Source organism: Acomys minous (genome assembly GCF_964271855.1).
Source record: "Acomys minous genome assembly, chromosome: 16".
NCBI lineage: Eukaryota > Metazoa > Chordata > Mammalia > Rodentia > Muridae > Acomys > Acomys minous.
In genome coordinates, this window is record NC_140498.1 from 95,714,938 (window position 1) to 95,735,064 (window position 20,127).

The 20,127-nt window shown below is 52.3% G+C and overlaps 1 protein-coding gene across 1 annotated transcript in view; it reads left to right on the forward strand.

Annotated features, from left to right (window-relative positions):
- Positions 1–20,127, forward strand: part of MYO18B (myosin XVIIIB) — a gene marked incomplete at its 5' end in the record, with an annotated part of 198,622 nt that overhangs the window by 40,503 nt on the left and 137,992 nt on the right. Inside the window, 7 exons of the mRNA XM_084763691.1 lie at positions 29–221; positions 1,711–1,791; positions 3,099–3,246; positions 6,110–6,269; positions 9,288–9,471; positions 10,268–10,487; positions 12,645–12,754. Of these exons, the coding sequence (XP_084619817.1) occupies positions 29–221; positions 1,711–1,791; positions 3,099–3,246; positions 6,110–6,269; positions 9,288–9,471; positions 10,268–10,487; positions 12,645–12,754 (1,096 nt within the window). The remainder of the gene's footprint in view (positions 1–28; positions 222–1,710; positions 1,792–3,098; positions 3,247–6,109; positions 6,270–9,287; positions 9,472–10,267; positions 10,488–12,644; positions 12,755–20,127) is intronic.

Sequence of the window (20,127 nt, forward strand, 5' to 3'; positions counted from 1 at the left end):
CTCAGAAGCTTTTCTCTTCCCTCCCCAGATCTTTCTCCTCCCACCACCTGTCTATGGCTTCTATCATGGTGGTCGACTCTCCAGGCTTTCAGAACCCTCGGCACCAGGGCAAGGACCGGGCGGCCACCTTTGAGGAGCTGTGTTACAATTACGCCCAGGAACGCCTGCAGCTGCTGTTCTACCACAGGACCTTTGTCTCTACTCTGGAGCGATACCAAGAGGTATGTGTCAGCTGGGCTGGGGTCTCCCAGGCCTGTGCCCAGGGGTGAGGCCGAACGGGTGCAGTGAAGATCCACCCTAGGTGGCCCGTGTCACCTACAGAGCACTTTGCTCCAGCTCTGGCTTCTTCTACATCTGCCTCGGTGCGGACGGCCCCTCAGGAGCTGCTGCCGTGTGCAGACACGAGGCTGAACGCCCCTGTGGAGGACAGGTGCACGTACCCGGGCACGCCCCCTTCAATGGGGTTTTCCAGAAACTGTTCACATGTGAGCCAGGTTCACAAAAGGCCTGGTTGCCTCTGAAAGGCTCCCTTCTTCTCTCTCATATTGGCCGTCAGAGGGGACACATGGGAGTGCACAAAGCCTGAGGAGAGGACAGAGAGAACACACCCAGGTGCCTCACTCTGTAACGTCCACCTGGGTGACAATGCGATGGGACCCCAGGCCTTGTCCAGTGAACACTCAGGGCAGGCGAGAGGAGCGGCCATCTTGCTCTCTGTAGGACAACGGGTGTTGGAATCAGTCTTTCCTTTGTTTGGAGGCAACATGGGGCAGACACAAAGAATAATTACAAAGTGGAGAGTCTGGCTTTCACTCTGATTGGCTGTGTGGCCTTAGAAAACCTGCTCACCTTCTCTGGCCCTTGGCTTCAGCACATGGAAGCTGGGAGTGATGGTCTTCTCCCTGGTACCACTGGGGCTAACACATCTGTAGACCGAACTGCCCTTGACAGCCTGGCGCGAGAGACCCTTTTGTCATTGCTCGTGAGTCTCTAGGGAACCTGGGTGGCACTTTGGTCTGAGTGTGGCTCCGGGGCCTGTGGTCCACTTCCGGGTACACACCCCAAACATTTTTGAGGGGACGTTTCTACACTCACACTCACAGCAGCACTAGGCACTGTAGACAGAGGGCTGGGCCACCCAAGTGTCCAACACAGGAACCAATGGAGAAAGCATGGCTGGCGGGTTCTATGTGGTATCACCCAGTCTTTAGGAACTTAATTCTGGTGCCGTGCTAAAGTGCGGACAAACTTTGAGGATAGTCTGCTAAGTGTCATGAACCAGTGACCAAAGGATAGGAACAGCACGGTGCCTCCTGTGCGAGGTGCTGACGGCAAAGCCACGGGGCGGGAAGGTCAGTCAGCTCGTCCGCAGCTTTGGCACACGGGCAGAGTGGGGAGTCTGTGTAGTGGGGCTGTTTTCATTTCACAAGGAGAAAACTGTCAGCGCGCATCAAAACCTGTTGTTGGACGCTGCTAACCTGCACAGTGTTAATTTTAAACAGTTCTTGAAGGAAAAACTGAGATGGTTGCGGCACCAGCGTGAACGCCACCAATCTGCAAACGGCCAGAGGGAAAAAAGTTCCTGTTATGTATATTTCATGAAAAAAATTTGAACTAACTTCAAAAAGAATGGCTTTAATAGTGATGGGGCTCTTCTCCCACCTACTGAGCTTACGGCGGGAACTAATGTTTATGTCCTATGAATTTCAGGAAGGCATTTCCGTTCCCTTTGACCTCCCGGAGTCCTCTCCAGGAACTACGGTGGCTGTTGTGGATCAAAACCCCTCCCGGGTAAGAAAGGACCCAGGCTCTCAGGCATGAAACTGCAGCACACACCAGGCTTTGAGACACCCATTCGTCAAGCTGTCTGCACCCGGACTCCCCAGGGTTAAGAGACATTGATTAGTGTGAGGTTTGGACATGGAGATGCCCTGGGGCCTAAGACCCACTGCCACTCAGGTCAGTCCCAAAGAAGTGCCTTCCAGCAGATGTGTGTGGGCCTGGCCAGAGCCACAAGTCAGGGCTGTAGTGTCTCCCGCCTGGAGCCACCGGCTGTCACCAATCTACAAAAGGTCAGCGGGGCAGAGTTCCTGTCAGTGGCCCTCCTCCTGCCTTAGGGTATGGCATGCTGTACTTTGTCCTGTCTCCTGCTGACCAAGGATGGTTGCCGTGGCTCCTCCTGGTCACAGTGTGCCACACTGCCCTTGCGAAACTTCTTCTTCCAAAGTCTTAGGGAGTGGCTGCGTGCCAAGCCTCCTGTTAGGAGGCCCAGAGCTGTTCTTAGTGCAGGCTTCCTTACTTGTCCATCTGAGGGCCTCTCCTGAGTGTGGGCCAGCTGTCCACCCTCCCCCCAGTGATGAAGGCTGGGGTCCTCTAGGACCCCTGGGACTCACCATGGGACCTTGGTTGTGCCCCTGGCTTTCTCCAGGCCTTGGAGACAGAAGGACCACCAGAGCCTTGGTTTAGCTCCGAGAGCCCCAAGTGCTAGGCAGCCTAGGGCCCCAACAACCCTGGGGCTGTCTGATATTACCACATCTCATGCCCTCATCACTGGTGGGCCCACTGTTTTCTTGTGACAACTCAAACTTTACAATAGGCAAAGCAACCCACAGGTTTCCTGGAAGGTTGCTATGGCTAGCTTTAAAATCCCACGTGTGCTATGGAATCCAGTTCATGTTCCCTAAGACATTCCTTGAGTGCGTGTCTCTTTAAATGTATACCAATGTCTGGGCATAATAAAATACCAAGACTTCTAAGAGAGAGCAAGGTGTCAGGCTGGCTGTGCACATCCTTCAGCTCTCTGTGTCTGTCCGGGGAGGGATTACAAGCAGACACACCCTTCTCAAATCCCCAAGACAACCCTCTGGGGAAGGCCTTTCCAGGCTCCATTTTACACCTGGGGAAACAAATCTCAGAGGGGCCACAGTTGGTTGTCGAAGGCCATACAGGATGTGAAGGAGGGATTCAGACAGTGCTCGGCCTCATGACCGAGAGTGAGGGTTGAACAGGTTCACGGGTCCCACCAGGCATGTTTAGTCTTGAGGGCTTGGGAGAGATGCCCAGAGCTGACTCTCAACACACACTGGATCTCCCACCAGGTCCACTTACTGTCTAGAAGAGGTGCCGAGGATGCTGGGGGCCTTTTCTGGGTCTTAGATGAAGAAGTCCGGGTGGAGGGCTCCAGTGACAGCGTGGTGCTCGAGCGCCTGCGTGCAGCCTTTGAGAGGAAGGTGCCTGGAGCTGAAGGTAAGGGAGGCGGGGGTGGGGACGGAGGCTGGGGCCCGCCTTGGTGTGGGAATCTGTCTATATACCAGCTAGGAAAGGCCCTGAGTTCTCTGCTAGGCCAGCACAGTGACTGGATCTGTTTCAGGCTGTCACACGCATGCGCTGACTTCTGTGAACTACAGAGGAAAAAAAAAAATCTCAGATCAGATAAGATGTTTACATAGACACACACCTGTGATGTATGCCTGCGTATCAGTAACATGGTCTACCTGTGTGAACACTCATACAGCAGGATCATACATGCACGTTCTTGCGTGTGTGCGCACACACATACCTGCCTCAATATGCTGCCGCTAGGGAGATCCCCACACCGTGCTGTTTGAACTTCCAGCCTCCAAAACTATGAAGTTAAAAGACTCTTTGAAAAAATGTAGGATGCTGTCTCCGGCTCTGGTGATGAAAATGGAACAGAACACAATTACACTTTCTGCTTCTCCTCAACCATGCCATGTGCCTTCCCACCTTGGGAGCTGTGTGCTGTCAGTTCTGTGCACCAGGCCACTCCTTTGCCACATCCTAGCACAATGGCTGGGCTTCCTCCCCTCCTTGGATTCTTGGGGACCTCCCTGACCATCACCCGTGCTAGCTGATACCCTACGTTATCTGCACTGCTGTCTCCCTTTTTCCTCCTCTGCCACATGACATCACACACTTGTTCATCAGCCACAGGGTGGGCCAGCTCCTTGGGGATGAGAGTTAGGCTGGTCCCCTCACAGAGACAGCCTGTGGAGTAGCCCTGGTGTGATTAGGTGCTCAGGTTCTTGATGTGACATTAATAAATATGTGAAAACTCAATTATGCCGATCCAAAGAAAGGAAGTTCTCAATTGGAGTGTCGTCTGGGTCCTAACTTTAAAGCCAAAGAGACTAGAAGCAGGGTCAACAGGAGAAGACCCCTTGTAAAGCGTGTCTGGGGTAGAAACGCTCTGTAAGCCTTTCTTCCACTAGGCGTGATTGTCCAATCCCAGATATCCTGAGCAGGGTGCTCTACAGCCCTCTCTTCCCAGGAGGAGACTCTGTCCTTGGTCCTGAATGGGCCAAACTAGGCACATTAACTCAGACACATGGGTTAAAAAGCTTTTCTCTCTCCGGGTGTTTCTGATGAGCGCTGAGTTCATGAGAACAGAACCTGGGATGGACACTATGACCTCAGCTGAGTGTCCTCACATGGCCTAGTGAGCCTGTCTGAGCCACCGGTCTATTGCTGCGAGCAGATGTCATGGCCAAGGCAATGTTTCAGAGGTTTAGGTCATTGTCATCATGGTAGGGAGCATGGTGGCATTCAGGCAGACATGGTGCTGGAGAAGAAGCTGAGAGCTCTAGATCTAGACCTGTAGGCAGCAGGAACAGATGGTCTCTGGGCTTGGAATGACTTTTTGAAACTTCAAAGGCCACTATTCCTGCCAAATGATCTCCCTGGCTGGAGATCCAAACTTCTGGGGGAAGCTAATGAATGACTGAAACAATGCAAGACAAGACTTCATCTCTCAGGCATGTCCATCCATCCATCCGTTCATCAGTCATCCATCCATCCATCCATCATTCACCCATCCATCCACCCATCCATCCATCCATCCATCTATCATCATCCATCCACCCATCCATCATCCATCTATCCATCCACCCATCCATCTATCATCATCCATCCATCCACCCATCCATCCATCCATCCATCCACCCATCCACCCATCCATCCACCCATCCATCCATCCGCCCATCCATCCATCCATCCATCCACCCATCCATCCATCCATCCATCCATCCATTCACCCATCCATCCACCCATCCATCCATCTACCCATCCATCCATCCATTCACCCATCCATCCACCCATCCATCCATCCATCCATCCATCCATCCATCCACCCATCCATCTATCATCATCCATCCATCCATCCACCCATCCATCTATCATCACCCATCCATCCATCCACCTATCTATCTACTCATCCCAAATGCGTCCAATGCCAAGCGTGACACTGAGCACTAAGGATAGAAAGACACACTTTGTGATTCTGAAGATTTGGCCAAAGGGTAACTTTAGTAAACTGTGGTGCTGCACTGCTGCTTGCTGAACGAGTACCGTGTGCCAGGAGGTATCTAAATGTTTTATAGATCCTCTGACCCTTACCTGGGAAGTTTGCATTATTTAAGCCCCACTTTGAAGACCAGGGAAATAAGGCTCCGAGACTCTGTGGCTCAGCCTCTTTCTTATGGTAACATGTCTTAGGCAGTCTGTTCTCTCTCACCCCAAGGCCGGGCCATTTGTGTGTCTAACTTTGTCTCTTGTAACTAAGAAGCTGGAGCCAGCACCTCCGAGCATCATCAGCTTTGTTTGACTCACAGCGCTGTGGGTAGTTTTAAACTGCACATGAATACATATTTTAAAGTACTTAACAGGTACTTCTCTCCATGCATGGTAGGAAAGAAATGGTGCTAATATACATCAGGCTCACGGTCAAATGCTTCTTCTTAAATGAATGTGCTTATAAAAACGTGAGTTGGTTTTAAACAAAATTTGGTGTAAATCACAGCCCAAGTGACATCTGGGTACATACAGGAAACTAAGAAAGAATGTGTTCTCTGTGATGTTTGGGCCAAATAGGTGTCTGGGGTATAAAATTACAAAAGGAAGTAAAATTTTTTTTCTGGAAGTAATGTGTGTACCTCAGTAATGTGGGGAGTGTGTGTACCAGGGACTAGCTTTAGCTGTCTAGAAAGATGTTTACTATTTTTAAAGTATTGTGGTAGGGTGTGCAAACATAGTGCACCTGCTCCTGACAGGACCCCTCCCCCCCAACACTCACAATGCCATCTTATTCCAGGACCCCCTGCACTGAGGACCTGCGAGCAGCCGCTTCAGTGTGAGCTTTTTCACCAGCTGGGGCAAGATCCTGTGCGCTATGACCTCACGGGCTGGCTTCGCAAGGCCAAGCCCAACCTCTCAGCCATGGATGCCCCCCAGGTCCTGCAGCAGTCAAAAAGGTGAGCCAAGCTGGGCAGGGCACAGGGCAGGGGCATCTGTCCCTATGGCTGTTTCTGTTCAGCGACAACCGGCAAGCGACGGCAGTCTAGAAATCCCATCCTGTGAGCTGTAGAAAGAAGGCCATGACTCCCATCGGAGCAGTACAATGTCTCCCGGGGGGCAGAGCCGTCCCGGTGGCAGAGCAGAGAAGGCTTTCGGGGGAAGTCGGCTCACAGCTAAAAAGCCGCGTCTCTATATTTTGGCTTTCCACCTTTCATTAAGTATCTGAGAGATGATATAACTGGAGTAACTTTTATGGACATCCTAGAAGCTGGGGGCTCATAAAAACCAAAAGGCTGTGCTCTGTAGCAGTAGGAAAAGCTCTCCGCACGCCGCGCTCGCTCATCCCAGGGGCAGTAACACGAGGCCGGCAGCAATCCAAACTCCACTTCCAGGTTAATGGAAAATGCTTGCTTTGTGTGTGTGTGTGTGTGTGAGTCTCTCGAGTTCAGTGCTCAAGTTAGAAAACCTAGTGGGGCAGAATCTCGTGCAGGGAGAGGAGGAGAGGCCTCCTGGGTAGGTAGACAGATCAGGAAGGGGAGTATGCTGAACGCCACTGTGTGTCTTACCCCTCTCTTCAGAGGGACACGGCATGCTGAGCTCCATTTTACAGAAGGGAATACAGACACCCCAGTGGGAAGTTCCTTGCTTTTGACTATGGAGTCGACTCTGAGGGAAGAGCCGGGGTTCAGCCTGAACCTACGTGATGCTCAGGGACACCCTCAGCATCTCAGGGTCTTATGATCAGTGTTTGCTGTAAACGGCAAACCCAGAAGGCCATGGGAGTTCACAGTTCTTCCAGAGACCCAGATGGGGAAAACGGCAAATGGATGAGGGTTAGCGCCTGGGTGTGGAGGACGCTGGGACCACGCCCTAGCCCTCCCCTGTGGTATGAGAGGGAGCAGTGACTCTCCTATGGCTTCTTCCACTGTGACATCAAAGCCACACCTAGCGCAAGATTCTACAGGCAGACTCTGCTTTGCAGGCGAGGAGTGTGTGCACTGTGCTTCAGCGTCCTCCGCTTATACTGGAAACCAGAGACCTCCATTACAAAGCACGGATGTGAGCGCGGTGGCCGCGCACGGGTGCTCACTGTAAAGCTTCTGTGATATAAGGTAGCAGGTGGCTTAGGGGAAAGTCTAGGTCACGTCAGACTCCGAGAGCATAGCACGCCTTGGGGTCTTGGAGAGTTCCTTCCTGCTTTTGAGTCAACTGAGGGGTGTTGAGTCAGGGGATGGGGAGATGAACTCTTACTGAGGGGGTGAGCCACCGTCTCAGTACCAGGGCAAGGGCTGGAAGGCATAGCAACACTGGGCAGAAAGCCTATCGGAATGTTTTTCCAGGCCTGGTGATGCGCACACCTTTATTCCCAGCACTCCAGAGGGGAGGCTGGGCCAGGTAGGTCTCTGTGAGTCGAGACCATCCTGGCCCACACAGTGAATTCCAGGCCAGCCAGGTCTCACAGTGAAATCCTATTTTCTTTATTTTTAATTTTTAATTATGTATACAGCACTCTGCCTGCATGTCCACCTGCAGGCCAGAAGAGGGTGTCAGATCACATTATAATCAAATCATATTATAGATGGTTGTGAGCCACCATGTGGTGGCTGGGAATTGAACACAGGACCAATGCTCTTAACCTCTGAGCCATCTCTCCAGCCCCGAAATCCTATTTTAAAACAAACAGCGAGAATACCAAATAAACAAAACTGAGTGAACATGGTGAATTTGTTGCAGCTGGTCACCTGCAGATCCTTACCCTGGTGACAGAGAGCCAAGCCCTGCTTGATCTCAGAGTGAGGATGCATAGTGAGCCAAAGGCTTTCGGAAGGTTGTGTGTTCCTCGAGCTCCAGCCATATTGTCTCAGTCATGTATATGGGGGGTGGGGGGCGGGGGAGCTGAGGTCTCATGGAGAGAACAGGGCACTTGCCCAAGGTCACATGAAAACTGGAAAGACACTCCATTGGGTAGAGCCACGCGTCAGACTGGGGCTGGGGTTGGGAGCGCCTGCCTTCTCCACCCCAGGCTCATGGCTCCCGGGTGCTGACTCAGCATCCTGGTTACACCTGGATCTCAGCATACCTCGCGCCACGCCTGTTGACTCTTGCCGTCTGCCTGCCCAGGCTTGTGATCCGTTCCAAACACCTCCCTGTGAGCCACTGGCATGGATCACGTGCTGTTAGGGCTGGGGCTGGAATGGGACCTAGGCTTTTGGGTGGTGACAAAAGGTCCCCCGAATGCTTCTTGGGGAGACAGAGCTCTTTTATTTCTGCAAGTGGCCTGACTTCATTCCTCATCACGGCTACAAAGAATTCTGTTGTGACACAAGCCGCATTTCTTTCTTTTTTTTAAAAAATATTTATTTATTTATTATTATGTATACAGTGCTCTGCCTGCATGTACCCCTGCAGGCCAGAAGAGGACGTTAGATCACATTACAGATGGTTGTGAGCCACCATGTGGTTGCTGGGAATTGAACTCAGGACCTTTGGAAGAGCAGTCAATGCTCTTAACCTCTGAGCCATCTCTCCAGACCCACACACCACATTTTTGTCCTCTGTTGGGTACCTAGGCTGATTCCTGTCTCGGTCTTTGAGCAAACGCCAGCCTGGGTTCATGAGGGAGACTTAGGACCTAGGTACCCTTGCCACGCATGCTGTGGGGTGGCGGGGACACTTAGTGTGAGCCTTGGCACTTAATTACTGTAGCAGTGAGTCCTTCATTCCTGCAGCCATACGGCTAGCACCTACTGTATACTCGGCTTGTCCTAGGGACAATTAACATGGCTGTACCTTCAGGATATGGAGGCTTTGTAGGACTGACAGGATAGAGATGCTCACGGGCAGGGGAGGAGAGGGCTGCTGAGCCAGTATTTCTGAGAGGAAGGTGCCAACTGACAGGAGTGTTGTGAATGGAGGGGCTTCTGTCTTCCAGAGAGTTCCCTGCAACCACCCTTTCTCTCTCTCTTCCTCACTAGGGAAGAGCTGCAGCGGCTCTTCCAGCCCCGGGCCAAGCTGCCTCCTGTGTGCCGTGCGGTGGCAGGGCTTGAGGGCACCTCTCAGCAGGCTCTGCACAGGAGCCGTGTGGTGCGGAGGGCCTTTGCCAGCAGCCTTGCTGCAGTGAAGAGGAAAGCGCCCTGTGCGCAGGTCAAGCTGCAGATGGTGAGTGAGCGAGCTAGGCTCTGACCCGTGTGACCATGGACCTCCATGATAGGGGCCGCCACCCTGCCAGGCTTCTACCATGTGCCACAAAACCACAGGATGGGTTTCCTCCATTCTGCTGAGGTATGGAGGTTCCAAGTCTTGGAGGAGTGTGGCCATGGCTGCCCCTGAGAAGTGACTTCCCTAGGTCCAAGGCCAGAGTCTTGGGTACTTGCTGTTGAGCTGAGGATGTTTAGGGAGATCCATGGGTCACCAGTGCCTTCTTCTCTGAGCTATCTGACTAGTTAGTTACCCTGCCCCCCCCCCGCCTTTCTCCCCAAGTCACCCTCTCTGGTGGGGTGCAGGCAACAGGAACCAGTACTGATGAAACATGCTGCCTTAACCCATTAGCAGGTATGAGCATCCGATTGGCCATTGCTCAGGTCCAGTGCAAACGGGACCTGCAGTTGCAGATCACAGGACCAAGGGAAGGATGCGTTTGAAGAATAAAACCTCACGGGCTGTTACAGAAGGAAACCCCTGGGTCCCAAGTCCAGTTTCTGGTTGCAGTGCCTCTGTGGCCCCGTCCCCGCCACTGGCCTTTCTTGTGCCTCAACTTTCCCATCTGTGTCCATGGGGCTGGTATAAAGACCCTTTATTTCTCCTGAGCATAAACCAGTAGACGCAAGGTCCTGGGTGCGGGAGATAGCGCATTCCCAAGGATGTGCAGGCTGAATGTGTGTTTGGGGAGCATCCAGATGCCTGAGTGCTTTCCCCTGAGACACTGGCTCTCACTCCCGGTCTGCTTTGGTTCCAGGATGCTCTCATCAGCTTGCTGAGACGGTCTCGGCTGCACTTCATCCACTGTCTTGTGCCAACCTCAGTGGAAAGCAAGGCTGGACCGGGGGCTCCATCACTACCACAGCCCGGCGGGGACCAAGGTGGAGCCAACGAGCCCCCAGCTCTGGACATCCCAGCACTGAGGGTTCAGCTTGCAGGCTCTCATATCCTGGAGGCATTACGGCTGCACAGGGCAGGTAGGAGACAGCTGGGAAGAGAGCACCTTGTCCTGGTGGTGCCCACTATATTCCAGGCAGCCAGGGGACAAGAACACTCACTGTACGTCAGGCAGCCACCGAACAGGAGCACCCACTATGTGCCCTGGCTGTGCAGTGCAGACAAGAGGCTCATAGGAAGAGGGCCTGGGGGCCTCTCCTACTCTTAGCAGGCAGGGGTACCCCCAAAGGAGTCCTGAGGCTGAAGAATCAGCTCCCATCTGCAGGCAGGAGGAGGATCATCAGGGGACCACAAGGTTCAGGTTTGAGGGAAAGAGGCCAGGCTGGTGTGGAGCTAACACTCACGGGGGAGGCCGCAGCCGCCTCCACTGGCCACTGAGCTGGCTGCAGCTGGGTGATGGAGTGGCCGGGGAGTTTCGGGTTAGCCGAAGGGGAGTGTTCGGATCTGTTTACCATGCAAGCTGGTGCCACTGGCTAATCTTACCCGCTGAGTTTGATCTGAAATCACCCCACTCTTTGCTGCCACTCAGCCTTCAAAGGCCTGAGCTCCGCCACCCTCTCCTCTCCACAGAGGCCTGGCAGCTGTCTCATGTGGCCTGTTTGTATCATGCCTCTGATGTTCTATCTTGTGATCATTGCAAACCCATGTCAATAGCGGAACCGTAGACACAGATCGTCTGCTAGAGAAGCTGGGAGCCTGCTAGAGAAGCTGGGAGCCTGCTAGAGAAGCTGGGAGCCTGCTAGAGAAGCTGGGAGCCTGCTAGAGAAGCTGGGAGCCTGCTAGAGAAGCTGGGAGCCTGCTAGAGAAGCTGGGAGCCTGCTAGAGAAGCTGGGAGCCTGCTAGAGAAGCTGGGAGCCTGTTAGAGAAGCTGGGAGCCTGCTAGAGAAGCTGGGAGCCTGCTAGAGAAGCTGGGAGCCTGCTAGAGAAGCTGGGAGCCTGCTAGAGAAGCTGGGAGCCTGCTAGAGAAGCTGGGAGCCTGCTAGAGAAGCTGGGAGCCTGCTAGAGAAGCTGGGAGCCTGCTAGAGAAGCTGGGAGCCTGCTAGAGAAGCTGGGAGCCTGCTAGAGAAGCTGGGAGCCTGCTAGAGAAGCTGGGAGCCTGCTAGAGAAGCTGGGAGCCTGCTAGAGAAGCCAGGAGTCCCCCCAACCTCACACCACACACCAAGCACATCAACACAGGCATAGGGAGATGACTACCCCACAGGGGATGGGGGTGGGGTAGGGAGGCTCACAGCTGCAGCCAGGCCGCACAGCCAACAGACCCGCCTGGCTGATGGCAGGCTCTGCTGCACCATAAAGTGTGTGTATATGTGTACATGTATGTGACTGTGCGGGTGCTTATGTGTGAATATATGTGTGTGTTTATGAGTTTGCCTGTGTATGCATGTGCATGTGTGGTGTGTTCGTGTCCGCATGAGTACACATGTGTTTGGTGTGGCATGGTGTGTACGGGATACGTGTTTATGGGATATGTGTGGTGTGATGTGTGTGGTATGTGTGTATATGATGTATGGTGCATTGTACATTATAGTGTGTATGATGTATGTGGGGTGTGTGTGTGTGTGTGTGTGTGTGTGTATGTGTGTGTGTGTGTATGTGTGTGTGTGTATGTGTGTGTGTATGTGTGTGTGTATGTGTGTGTGTATGTGTGTGTGTATGTGTGTGTATGTGTGTGTGTGTGTATGTGTGTGTGTGTGTGTGTGTGTAGTATGTGGTACGTATGTTGTCTTTTATCTGTTCACAGTACTTTTCTCAACCCATAGCTCATATGAGAAGCATGGTGCCCTGGGCAGGGTACAGAGGCTTTAAACATGTCTCCTAAGGTGGACGTACATGCATGCCCCTGTGGGACACTGAGAGGAAGGAGTAGAGGGGGGAGAGAGAGGGAGAGAGAGAGAGAGAGAGAGAGAGAGAGAGAGAGAGAGAGAGGAGAAAGAGACACAGACACAGACACAGACACACACACAGACACAGACAGAGAGACAGAGAGACAGAGTCCTGAGAGAAAACTCCAGGAGGATACTGCAGAGTTTTCCAGAAGGTCTTGTCAGGGAGCAGGTCTGCATCAGGATGCTCCAGAGCAGGGACATGTGAGCAACAAGCCAGCAATGACTGAACACTAGCGTGTACCAGACCCCGCCTGTGTCTTCCCATCCGTGACTGGCCCGATCGGTTCCCAGGTTACGCTGAACACATGGGGCTCGCTCAGTTCCGCCGTCGGTTCCAGGTGCTGCACCCTGCGCTGCTGAAGAAGCTCGACTTGACCTCTGAGGGGCTGGATGAAAGGAAGGTATGTGAAGTTGGCTCCTGAGCAGGAGGAGGCCAGATGCCCCCCCCCTTCCTCTGCCGTGTGGGCCACAGAGCCCGTTCTGTATGGATTGCTCAAGCAGCAGCTGGACCGAGAGGGGTCTGAGAGCGAGGGAGGGGGCGCTTGAGGGCAGCATGGAGAGTAGCGTGGGGTTGGAGTCAGACCTCAGCCCCACACCACACCCCAACAATGTCCTCGAGACCACCCCTACCCAGGATGCCCTCCTGACGTCTGTATGAGGAGGCACAAGAAAACAATAAGAGGGAATAGAGTGACGTGCCCTGTGTCCCACCTCCCAGCCACTGTGGCAACACAGAGCCCCAGGGGACCTGCTCAGCCCCCACACCCTGAGGTGGTCTACGGGAATGTTTGAGAAGTGCCTCACATGAGCGTGTAATGAACAGGCAGCCTCAGGACCTTCACCCCGGCCGTGCCTCTCCAGGGGACACTCCCTGATGTGCCATTTGCTAACCTCAGCTCAGTGACAGTCATCGCTAAGTCCTTTCATTCTGACGTCTCAACAGTCCCTGTCCTTGACTAAAAGCTCCCCAGCAAGCACTCAATAGTCTTAACCAGGTGGCTGCATACACGCGCGTGTGCATGCACGCACAGACACGCTCACACAGCCTATCTTTGTGTGTTGTACCCTTGCTTTCTGTTTCCACTCCTGTTCTGAGTCCATGAGGGCTCACCTTTACTCCGCACGCCTTGCTCTTCACAATGGAGCTGTGGAGAACGGCTGTGGGCTCAGTGGCATCCATGAAGCAGCCCCGAGACGCAAGTACAGTTAGTCTGGTCGGCGGATGAGTCCCTCAGAGAGGAAGCAAGTGCCAGGCCCTTAGAATTGAGTCCCACAGGTGTCCCTGAGCTCGTTACATGAAATCCAGCTTCTAAATCCCAGGGTGGGGGGAGGGTTGTGTGGGTCTCAGGGTCACATGTGCCTAACTTCTTCAGCTTTCCCTCCGGCAAGTGACGGTCTGCCCCAATCTCTTTGCATTTAAAGTGGGAACAGCAGCAGCTGCTGCTGCCTCCGTTGCTGCCCTGAAGATAAAATAAAATAGAATAGCAGTGGTTGCAGCTCAGCATCTTTCAGGGTCAGAGTGTCAAGGGTGGTTGACCCACAGACTGTGTGTACTTAACCATCACCCTTCCATGCCCTGACCCGTGTGTGTGTGTGTGTGTGTGTGTGCGCGCTCGTGCCCAAGTATGCTTGGAATCCTCCACACTGCATTATGAGAGGGGTAAACAGAGTCACAGTCTTTGGTCCCTTGGTTTCTGTCCTCTGTACCAGGACACAGGGCACCTCCAGCAGACAGACATAGATCCTTCTGTGTGACACACCCCACCTTCCCCACCCCCGTCAATTGGAAGCTCTACAGTTTGGCTCCAAAGCAATCAGCGTCTAGGGTCCTTTCTCCTTGGTCCTTGCTTGCTTGATCATCACACAGAGGAGGCACAGGGTTGGAGACTCTGGGGTTCCTGCCCAGTTGGAAGTGGAGCAGGCTAGGGATGTGGGGGAGCTTCCTGCGTGGGTGATGTGTGTGGCGCATGGCAGCTTTTGGACTCTGGACGAGTCAGCAGGATTCTGTAGCAGCTAAGCCGAATCCACCTCCATACACGCTCCAGGCCCCGGAGAATGGAAAATTACCGGAGCGATGGATTTGGTTGGGAGTATTTCTTGCTTCTTATTCTTTTATTTTATTTTATTTTTTTATTTGTTCACAAATTTCATTTGCTAGGGCATAGAATTTTGGTAGCAAAAAAACCCCAAAAACAAAAAACAAAAAAAACCGACCATCCTGCCTCTTATGAAAAAGCTAATAAATATTCATTCGTCAGGCAATGTGATGGGCTATGAATTAAACATGAGCATGTGCAAACTCTGCAAGCAGAGTGGTTAAGACCTCAGGATCCAGCGAGACTAAGTCTGACAGCCAAGAAAGGTCAATGTCGTCATTAGACACTAGACTGTTGCAAGGGGGGGTTCTTGTCGAGGTGGAAAACGGGCCCCAGGGAAGTCCCCCGCATGCCTGACACTCTCCCTCACACTGGCATCACAGAGCGGCTTCCTGGAGTTAGGGTGCACTCCTGTGATCCCAACACTAACGGGGTAGAGGCAGAAGGATTGGGAGTTCAAGTGAGTTATGTCCTGAGAAAATCTTCTAGGACAAAAACCCCCTGCTCAGGGAATTGGTGCTCGCCCGCCCCCACCCCCACCCCCACCCCCCTCAGCAGAGGTGGCTGAAGGCCTGCAGAGCCAGGCAGGAGTCCAGCTGGGATTCAAACCCAGACTCTCTGTGGTCCTTATGTAGAACATTAAAATTAATACGGGTGAAGAAATTGCCTATCAGTTATGAGCATTTGTTGCAATTGCAGAGCACCAGGCTCAGTTCCCAGCACCCACGTGTGGCAGCTCACCACGCCCTGTAACTCCAGGGGATACAACACTTCTTTGTTTCTTTGTTTCTTTGGTTGTTTGGTTCTTTCTTTCTTTCTTTCTTTCTTTCTTTCTTTTCTTTCCTTCTTTCTTTTCTGGCTTCAATTGCACCTGCTTGTACAGCATGCAGGTAAACTCTCACAGACAGACAGACAGACAGACACAAACATCTAAAATCACGTAATTAAAAACAGTGAGTGCTACTTTTTTTGCTGTAGGAACTTGAAGAGAAAAACAGCTTAAGCGAGGCAGAGACCCTAGACCCAGGCCATTGCAGCAGAGGGAAAAGGTGCTGGGAGTGGCTCACCCCCCTGCTTTCTCAGTCTCCAACATCGATCTGAATCCAGCTCTTTTGCCCCGCCTGGAGAGGGAGCTGTCCACACCTGCTATGCCGAACTGGTTCTCTGGGAATTAATCCCACCAGCCTTCCCTGCTCACTTGCTGGGTCCTTTGGGTAGCTCTTCCTCTCCACCACGTGAGCCAATCCAATTACGCGCGTGTAGGGTGTGTGTGGATACGCCTCTCTTTAGGCCTGCTGCTGTGGTCGGTACCTTGAGGGGTAAATGACACTTGCTGCCTTTAACTATGTTGTGGTCAGTGTGTGAGGGAGGGAACCTAGGAGTTCGGTATGAGCCAGAGTTGGAACTGGAGGCTTTGGCTTCAACTTGCATCTTCTTCCATGGTTGTCTGAGGATTGATGCCCTTGGTAGCTGGTGGATGTCTGAACCGGGGCAAGCTCAGTGCAGTGCACAGCACAGCCCTATGTGAAGACACTGCTCCACCTTGTCCCTGGCTACACCTTTCTCCAACATCCTAGACACAGGAAGCTCTTGATAAAACTCGGGGGCAGAATTTTTATATCTAATTGATCTATCAATTATTAAGAGACAGGTGTTAACGCCCCTGGCCACTGATGTTGAACTGTCTTGATTTTAATTTTTATCCATTTTCTGTTCCTCATGTCTTGGGGGCCTCTCTGTCTAGGTGCTAAGACAATTTACCTGGCTGGCTGGTGGGTTAACCCTTTCATCGCTGGACATTTCCCTCGCTGCCTATAGCAATGGCTTTTGTTCAAGTCCAGTTTCGTCCAGTGTCAGTGCTGGTGTCATCTCTCTCACGTTCACCATGTGAATGGCGTTGCCTGCTTCATAGTGGCCCCTTCAACTGAGTCTCTTGTATGTGGCAAGCAGAGGTCTGGTCTCCTTTGTATAGGGAAAGTTGTTCTTTTCATCCGACCTGCCAATATCTCAGAGACGATGGGGTACGTCTGAATTGACCAGGATTCCCTCAGATTGATGGTAACCTGGTTCTAGTGGGAGAAAGAGCCCTTGTCCCACAGAGCCATCTTCTTCTGACACCTCTCTGCCCTTGTCACATGTACACATCATAAACCCACTAATACAGCTTTATAGTTTTCTTTCACTTGATCATGTGTCTTTTAAATTCATTTAAAAGTATTTTTTTTCACTTTTGAGAATGGGTCTCACCCTGTAGCCCCAACTGTCCTGGAACTCACTCTGTAGATCAGGGTGGCCTCTAACTCAGAGATCTGTCTGCTTTTGCCTCATGCGTGCTGGGATTAAAAATGTGTGCCACCACACAGGGCTTTATGCTGTTTTCCGTTATGTTTTCTGCTGCTCTCGAGTCTTCAAAGGTTTGAGTCATTGTTTCTTTCAGCCTTTAATACAAATACAGGATCTGGTAGCAGTGGCTTCCCAGCCTGTGCGCCTGTGGGTGGGGCTTTGAGTGATCTTTGTTTTGGGAGGATTGGGACCAAGCTCTGTAAGGTGTAGAGGCCTTGATTGACGAAGCCTTTTTCCCTCCCAGCATCCTTACTGTGCAATTGCACTGCCTTGTGGACTTCATCACTCAGGCTCTGGTTTGCTTTCTGTGCTTGTGACAAACACTGTGAATGAAAGCAACTCGGGGGGGGGGCGGGGCAAAGGGTTTATTTCAGCTTCCAGGTCACTGTCCATCACAGGGCAAATAAAGGTGGGAGCTCAAGGCAGGTGGCAAAGCAGAGACCATGGAGGAACACTGCAGGTTCTCTGTCTCCCCTCTCCCTCCGCCTCCCCCCTCCCCTCCTCTCCCCTCCCTCCCACTACCCCTCCCTCCTCCTTTCCCCTCCCTCCCTTCTCCCCTCTCTCCCCCTCCCTCCTCCCTCCCTCTCTCCCTCTCTCCCTCCCTCCTCCTTCCCCTCCCTCCCTTCTCCCTTTCTCCCTCTCTCCCTCTCCCTCTCTTCCTTCATTCCCCTCCCTCTCCTTTCATCCCTCCCCCTCCCTCCTCCTTTCTCTCCCTCCCTCTCTCCCTCCCTCCCCCACCTCTCTCTGCCACCTCTTTTTCCATCCTATCCTATCCCTCTCACACAGCCCAAGACCAGCTTCCCAGGGAATGGTGTCACCCATTGTGGACTGAGCCCTGTTACATCAGTGAACAATCAAGGAAATACCCACAGACGTGACCACAGGCTGATGTGACACAGGGAGTGCCCCCACTATGGTCTTCTTTCCTTCCAAGTGTCAAACCAGCCATTTTGGGCTGATTCTTTCTCTGGCATTTTCTTGACTCCCTGCTGTGCTGAGCTTGTTTCCCTGGCTCTCACCTCCCTGTTCATGGTCTTAAGGTGGAGATCTCTGGGTGGCTTTTGTTTTTAGGAAGGAGTGAAATTTGGGGAAGTTTTAGGCAGTTGTCTCTCCTTCTTCTCCCCTCCCCTGAGGCCCCACCATGCAGATGCCAGCTCCCTTCTGTTGCCCGGTCTGGCCCACTTGTCTTTATTCCCACCTTCTCTACTCTACACGACACGTAATTCCCTTTGATGTCACCCCCATCTCGCCACCTCATCTGCTGGCGGCCCAGGTCTGTCACTGAGCCCCACAGTGACATGGTGAAGGAAGACTTTCCACCTGCGGATTTTAGTCACCCATGTCTTTACATCTCCTCACTGGTGTTTTACATCCGAGGCTCATTCTGACATTCTAAGGTGCTGGGGTCAAACCCAGGACCCGGTACACTCCCCTCAGAGAGGGAGACGGCCACAGAGACACCTAAAACCTCTTCTGTCTTTTTACTCATTAAATGGCACTTTCTTCAAGTCTCTGAACAAAGCTACAGCGAGTACTTGGATATCTGTGTGCTAAGTCCACACTCTGAGCCCAGAAGGTTTACTTTACTGGCCACACCCTCCTTTCCCCAATATTAATATCTTGGAGTGTGTGTGTGTGTGTGTGTGTGTGTGTGTGTGTGTGTGTGTTTCTATTGGAAACTGGGCTTTCAGTCACTTCTAGACAGGTCTTTCTCAACCATCTGTTGACTTGCCTAGCGTGAATCCCTGATGTCTCCACCTGGTTTTTAAAGCCCGTGGCTTTATCGGGGTCCTCCCCAGTGAGGACTGCATCTGCATCCATCTTCACGGTCTCCAGAAATTGTTCTGGGTAGTATTTTTTTTTACCGATGAGTCTGGGTGCAGTAGGGAGAGTTGTCTACACCTAGGCCACCAGCCGCTGTTTCCCAGTGTCTGACTTCTGTCCCTCCCTTGTGTCCCTGTGCCCCTGGCCCATGGCTTGTACTCTTGTCCTGATCCTGGAAGCAGAAAGACACAGGTACCTCAAGCCCACAGGCTGTTCCATTAACTACAGCTTATGAGGTTTCTGGTTGAAGGGCTCGCTGCTTGCTTCGGTCAAGGAGGGCCTGGGACCCAGGTCAGCCATGCCTCACTGTGTAGACAGGACCCTCTGTCTGAGAAGCTGCTGCTTTCTTGCTATGACTCACCTGGTGGCCGCACTGCAAAGTCAGTGCTGGCTGGGGGTCGGGGAGCAGGAATAAGAGGGCCGTCGAGAACTCACTGTGTAGACCAGCAGCTCTCTGTGTAGACCAGCAGCTCTCTCTGTGTGTAGACCAGCAGCTGTCTGTGTAGACCAACATCTCTCTGTGTAGACCAGCACCTCTTTGTGTATACCAGCAGCTCTCTCCCTCTCTGTGTAGACCAGCAGCTCTCTCCCTCTCTGTGTAGACCAGCACCTCTCTGTGTAGACCAACATCTCTCTGTATAGACCAGCAGCTCTCTGTGTAGACCAGTAGCTCTCTGTGTAGACCAGCAGCTCTCTGTGTAGACCAGCAGCTCTCTGTGTGGACCAGCAGCTCTCTGTGTGGACCAGCAGCTCTCTGTGTGGACCAGCAGCTCACTGTGTAGACCAGCCTGGCTTCGAGCTCACAGAGACCCACCTTCTCTGCCTCCTGAGTGCTGGGATTAAAGGCCTGCGCTACTATGGCTGAGAAAACTGTGTTTCTTTGGAGTAAAGTGACCAACATTTCACTCACAGTCCAGTATCCCCCGCTGAGGCGTGAGCCCTGGGTGTCGGTGGGAGAACAGATACAACGAGCAGGACGTTCCACACAGCAACCTGCATCCCTGCCACATCTTTTCCTTTTCCTTTTTTTTTTTTTTTTTTAATAACAGGCTGTTGGACAATGATTGCATTGTGTCGAACTAAATTAAATAATTGATATCTGGTCTAAACAGAGCATTTCTTTTATGTTTAAAATATAACAAGATGCCAGAAAATAAGATACCAGGTGCCAGATATGATATTATACGATAAGAAAATAAGATGCCCGGCAGCAGATACGATATTAGGTGAGGAGTTTATTAAATGAACATGGGGAGAGAAGGAGAGGGGGGAGGGGGGAGGGGAGAGAGAGAGAGAGAGAGAGAATAGAGAGGAGAGAGAGAGAAGAGAGGGAGAGTGAGGGGATAGGGGGGTAAGAGAGGGAGGGGCGAGGTAGATCTGTCCTTTCATATACCGGGCATGGCCAGGACCCCATGGCAGGTAGACAATGGCATCACAGGTAGGCCGACTGAATTCTACCAATTTCCATATGGTTCTATCTCAGTATTAATGAGGATAACACTAACAATGAT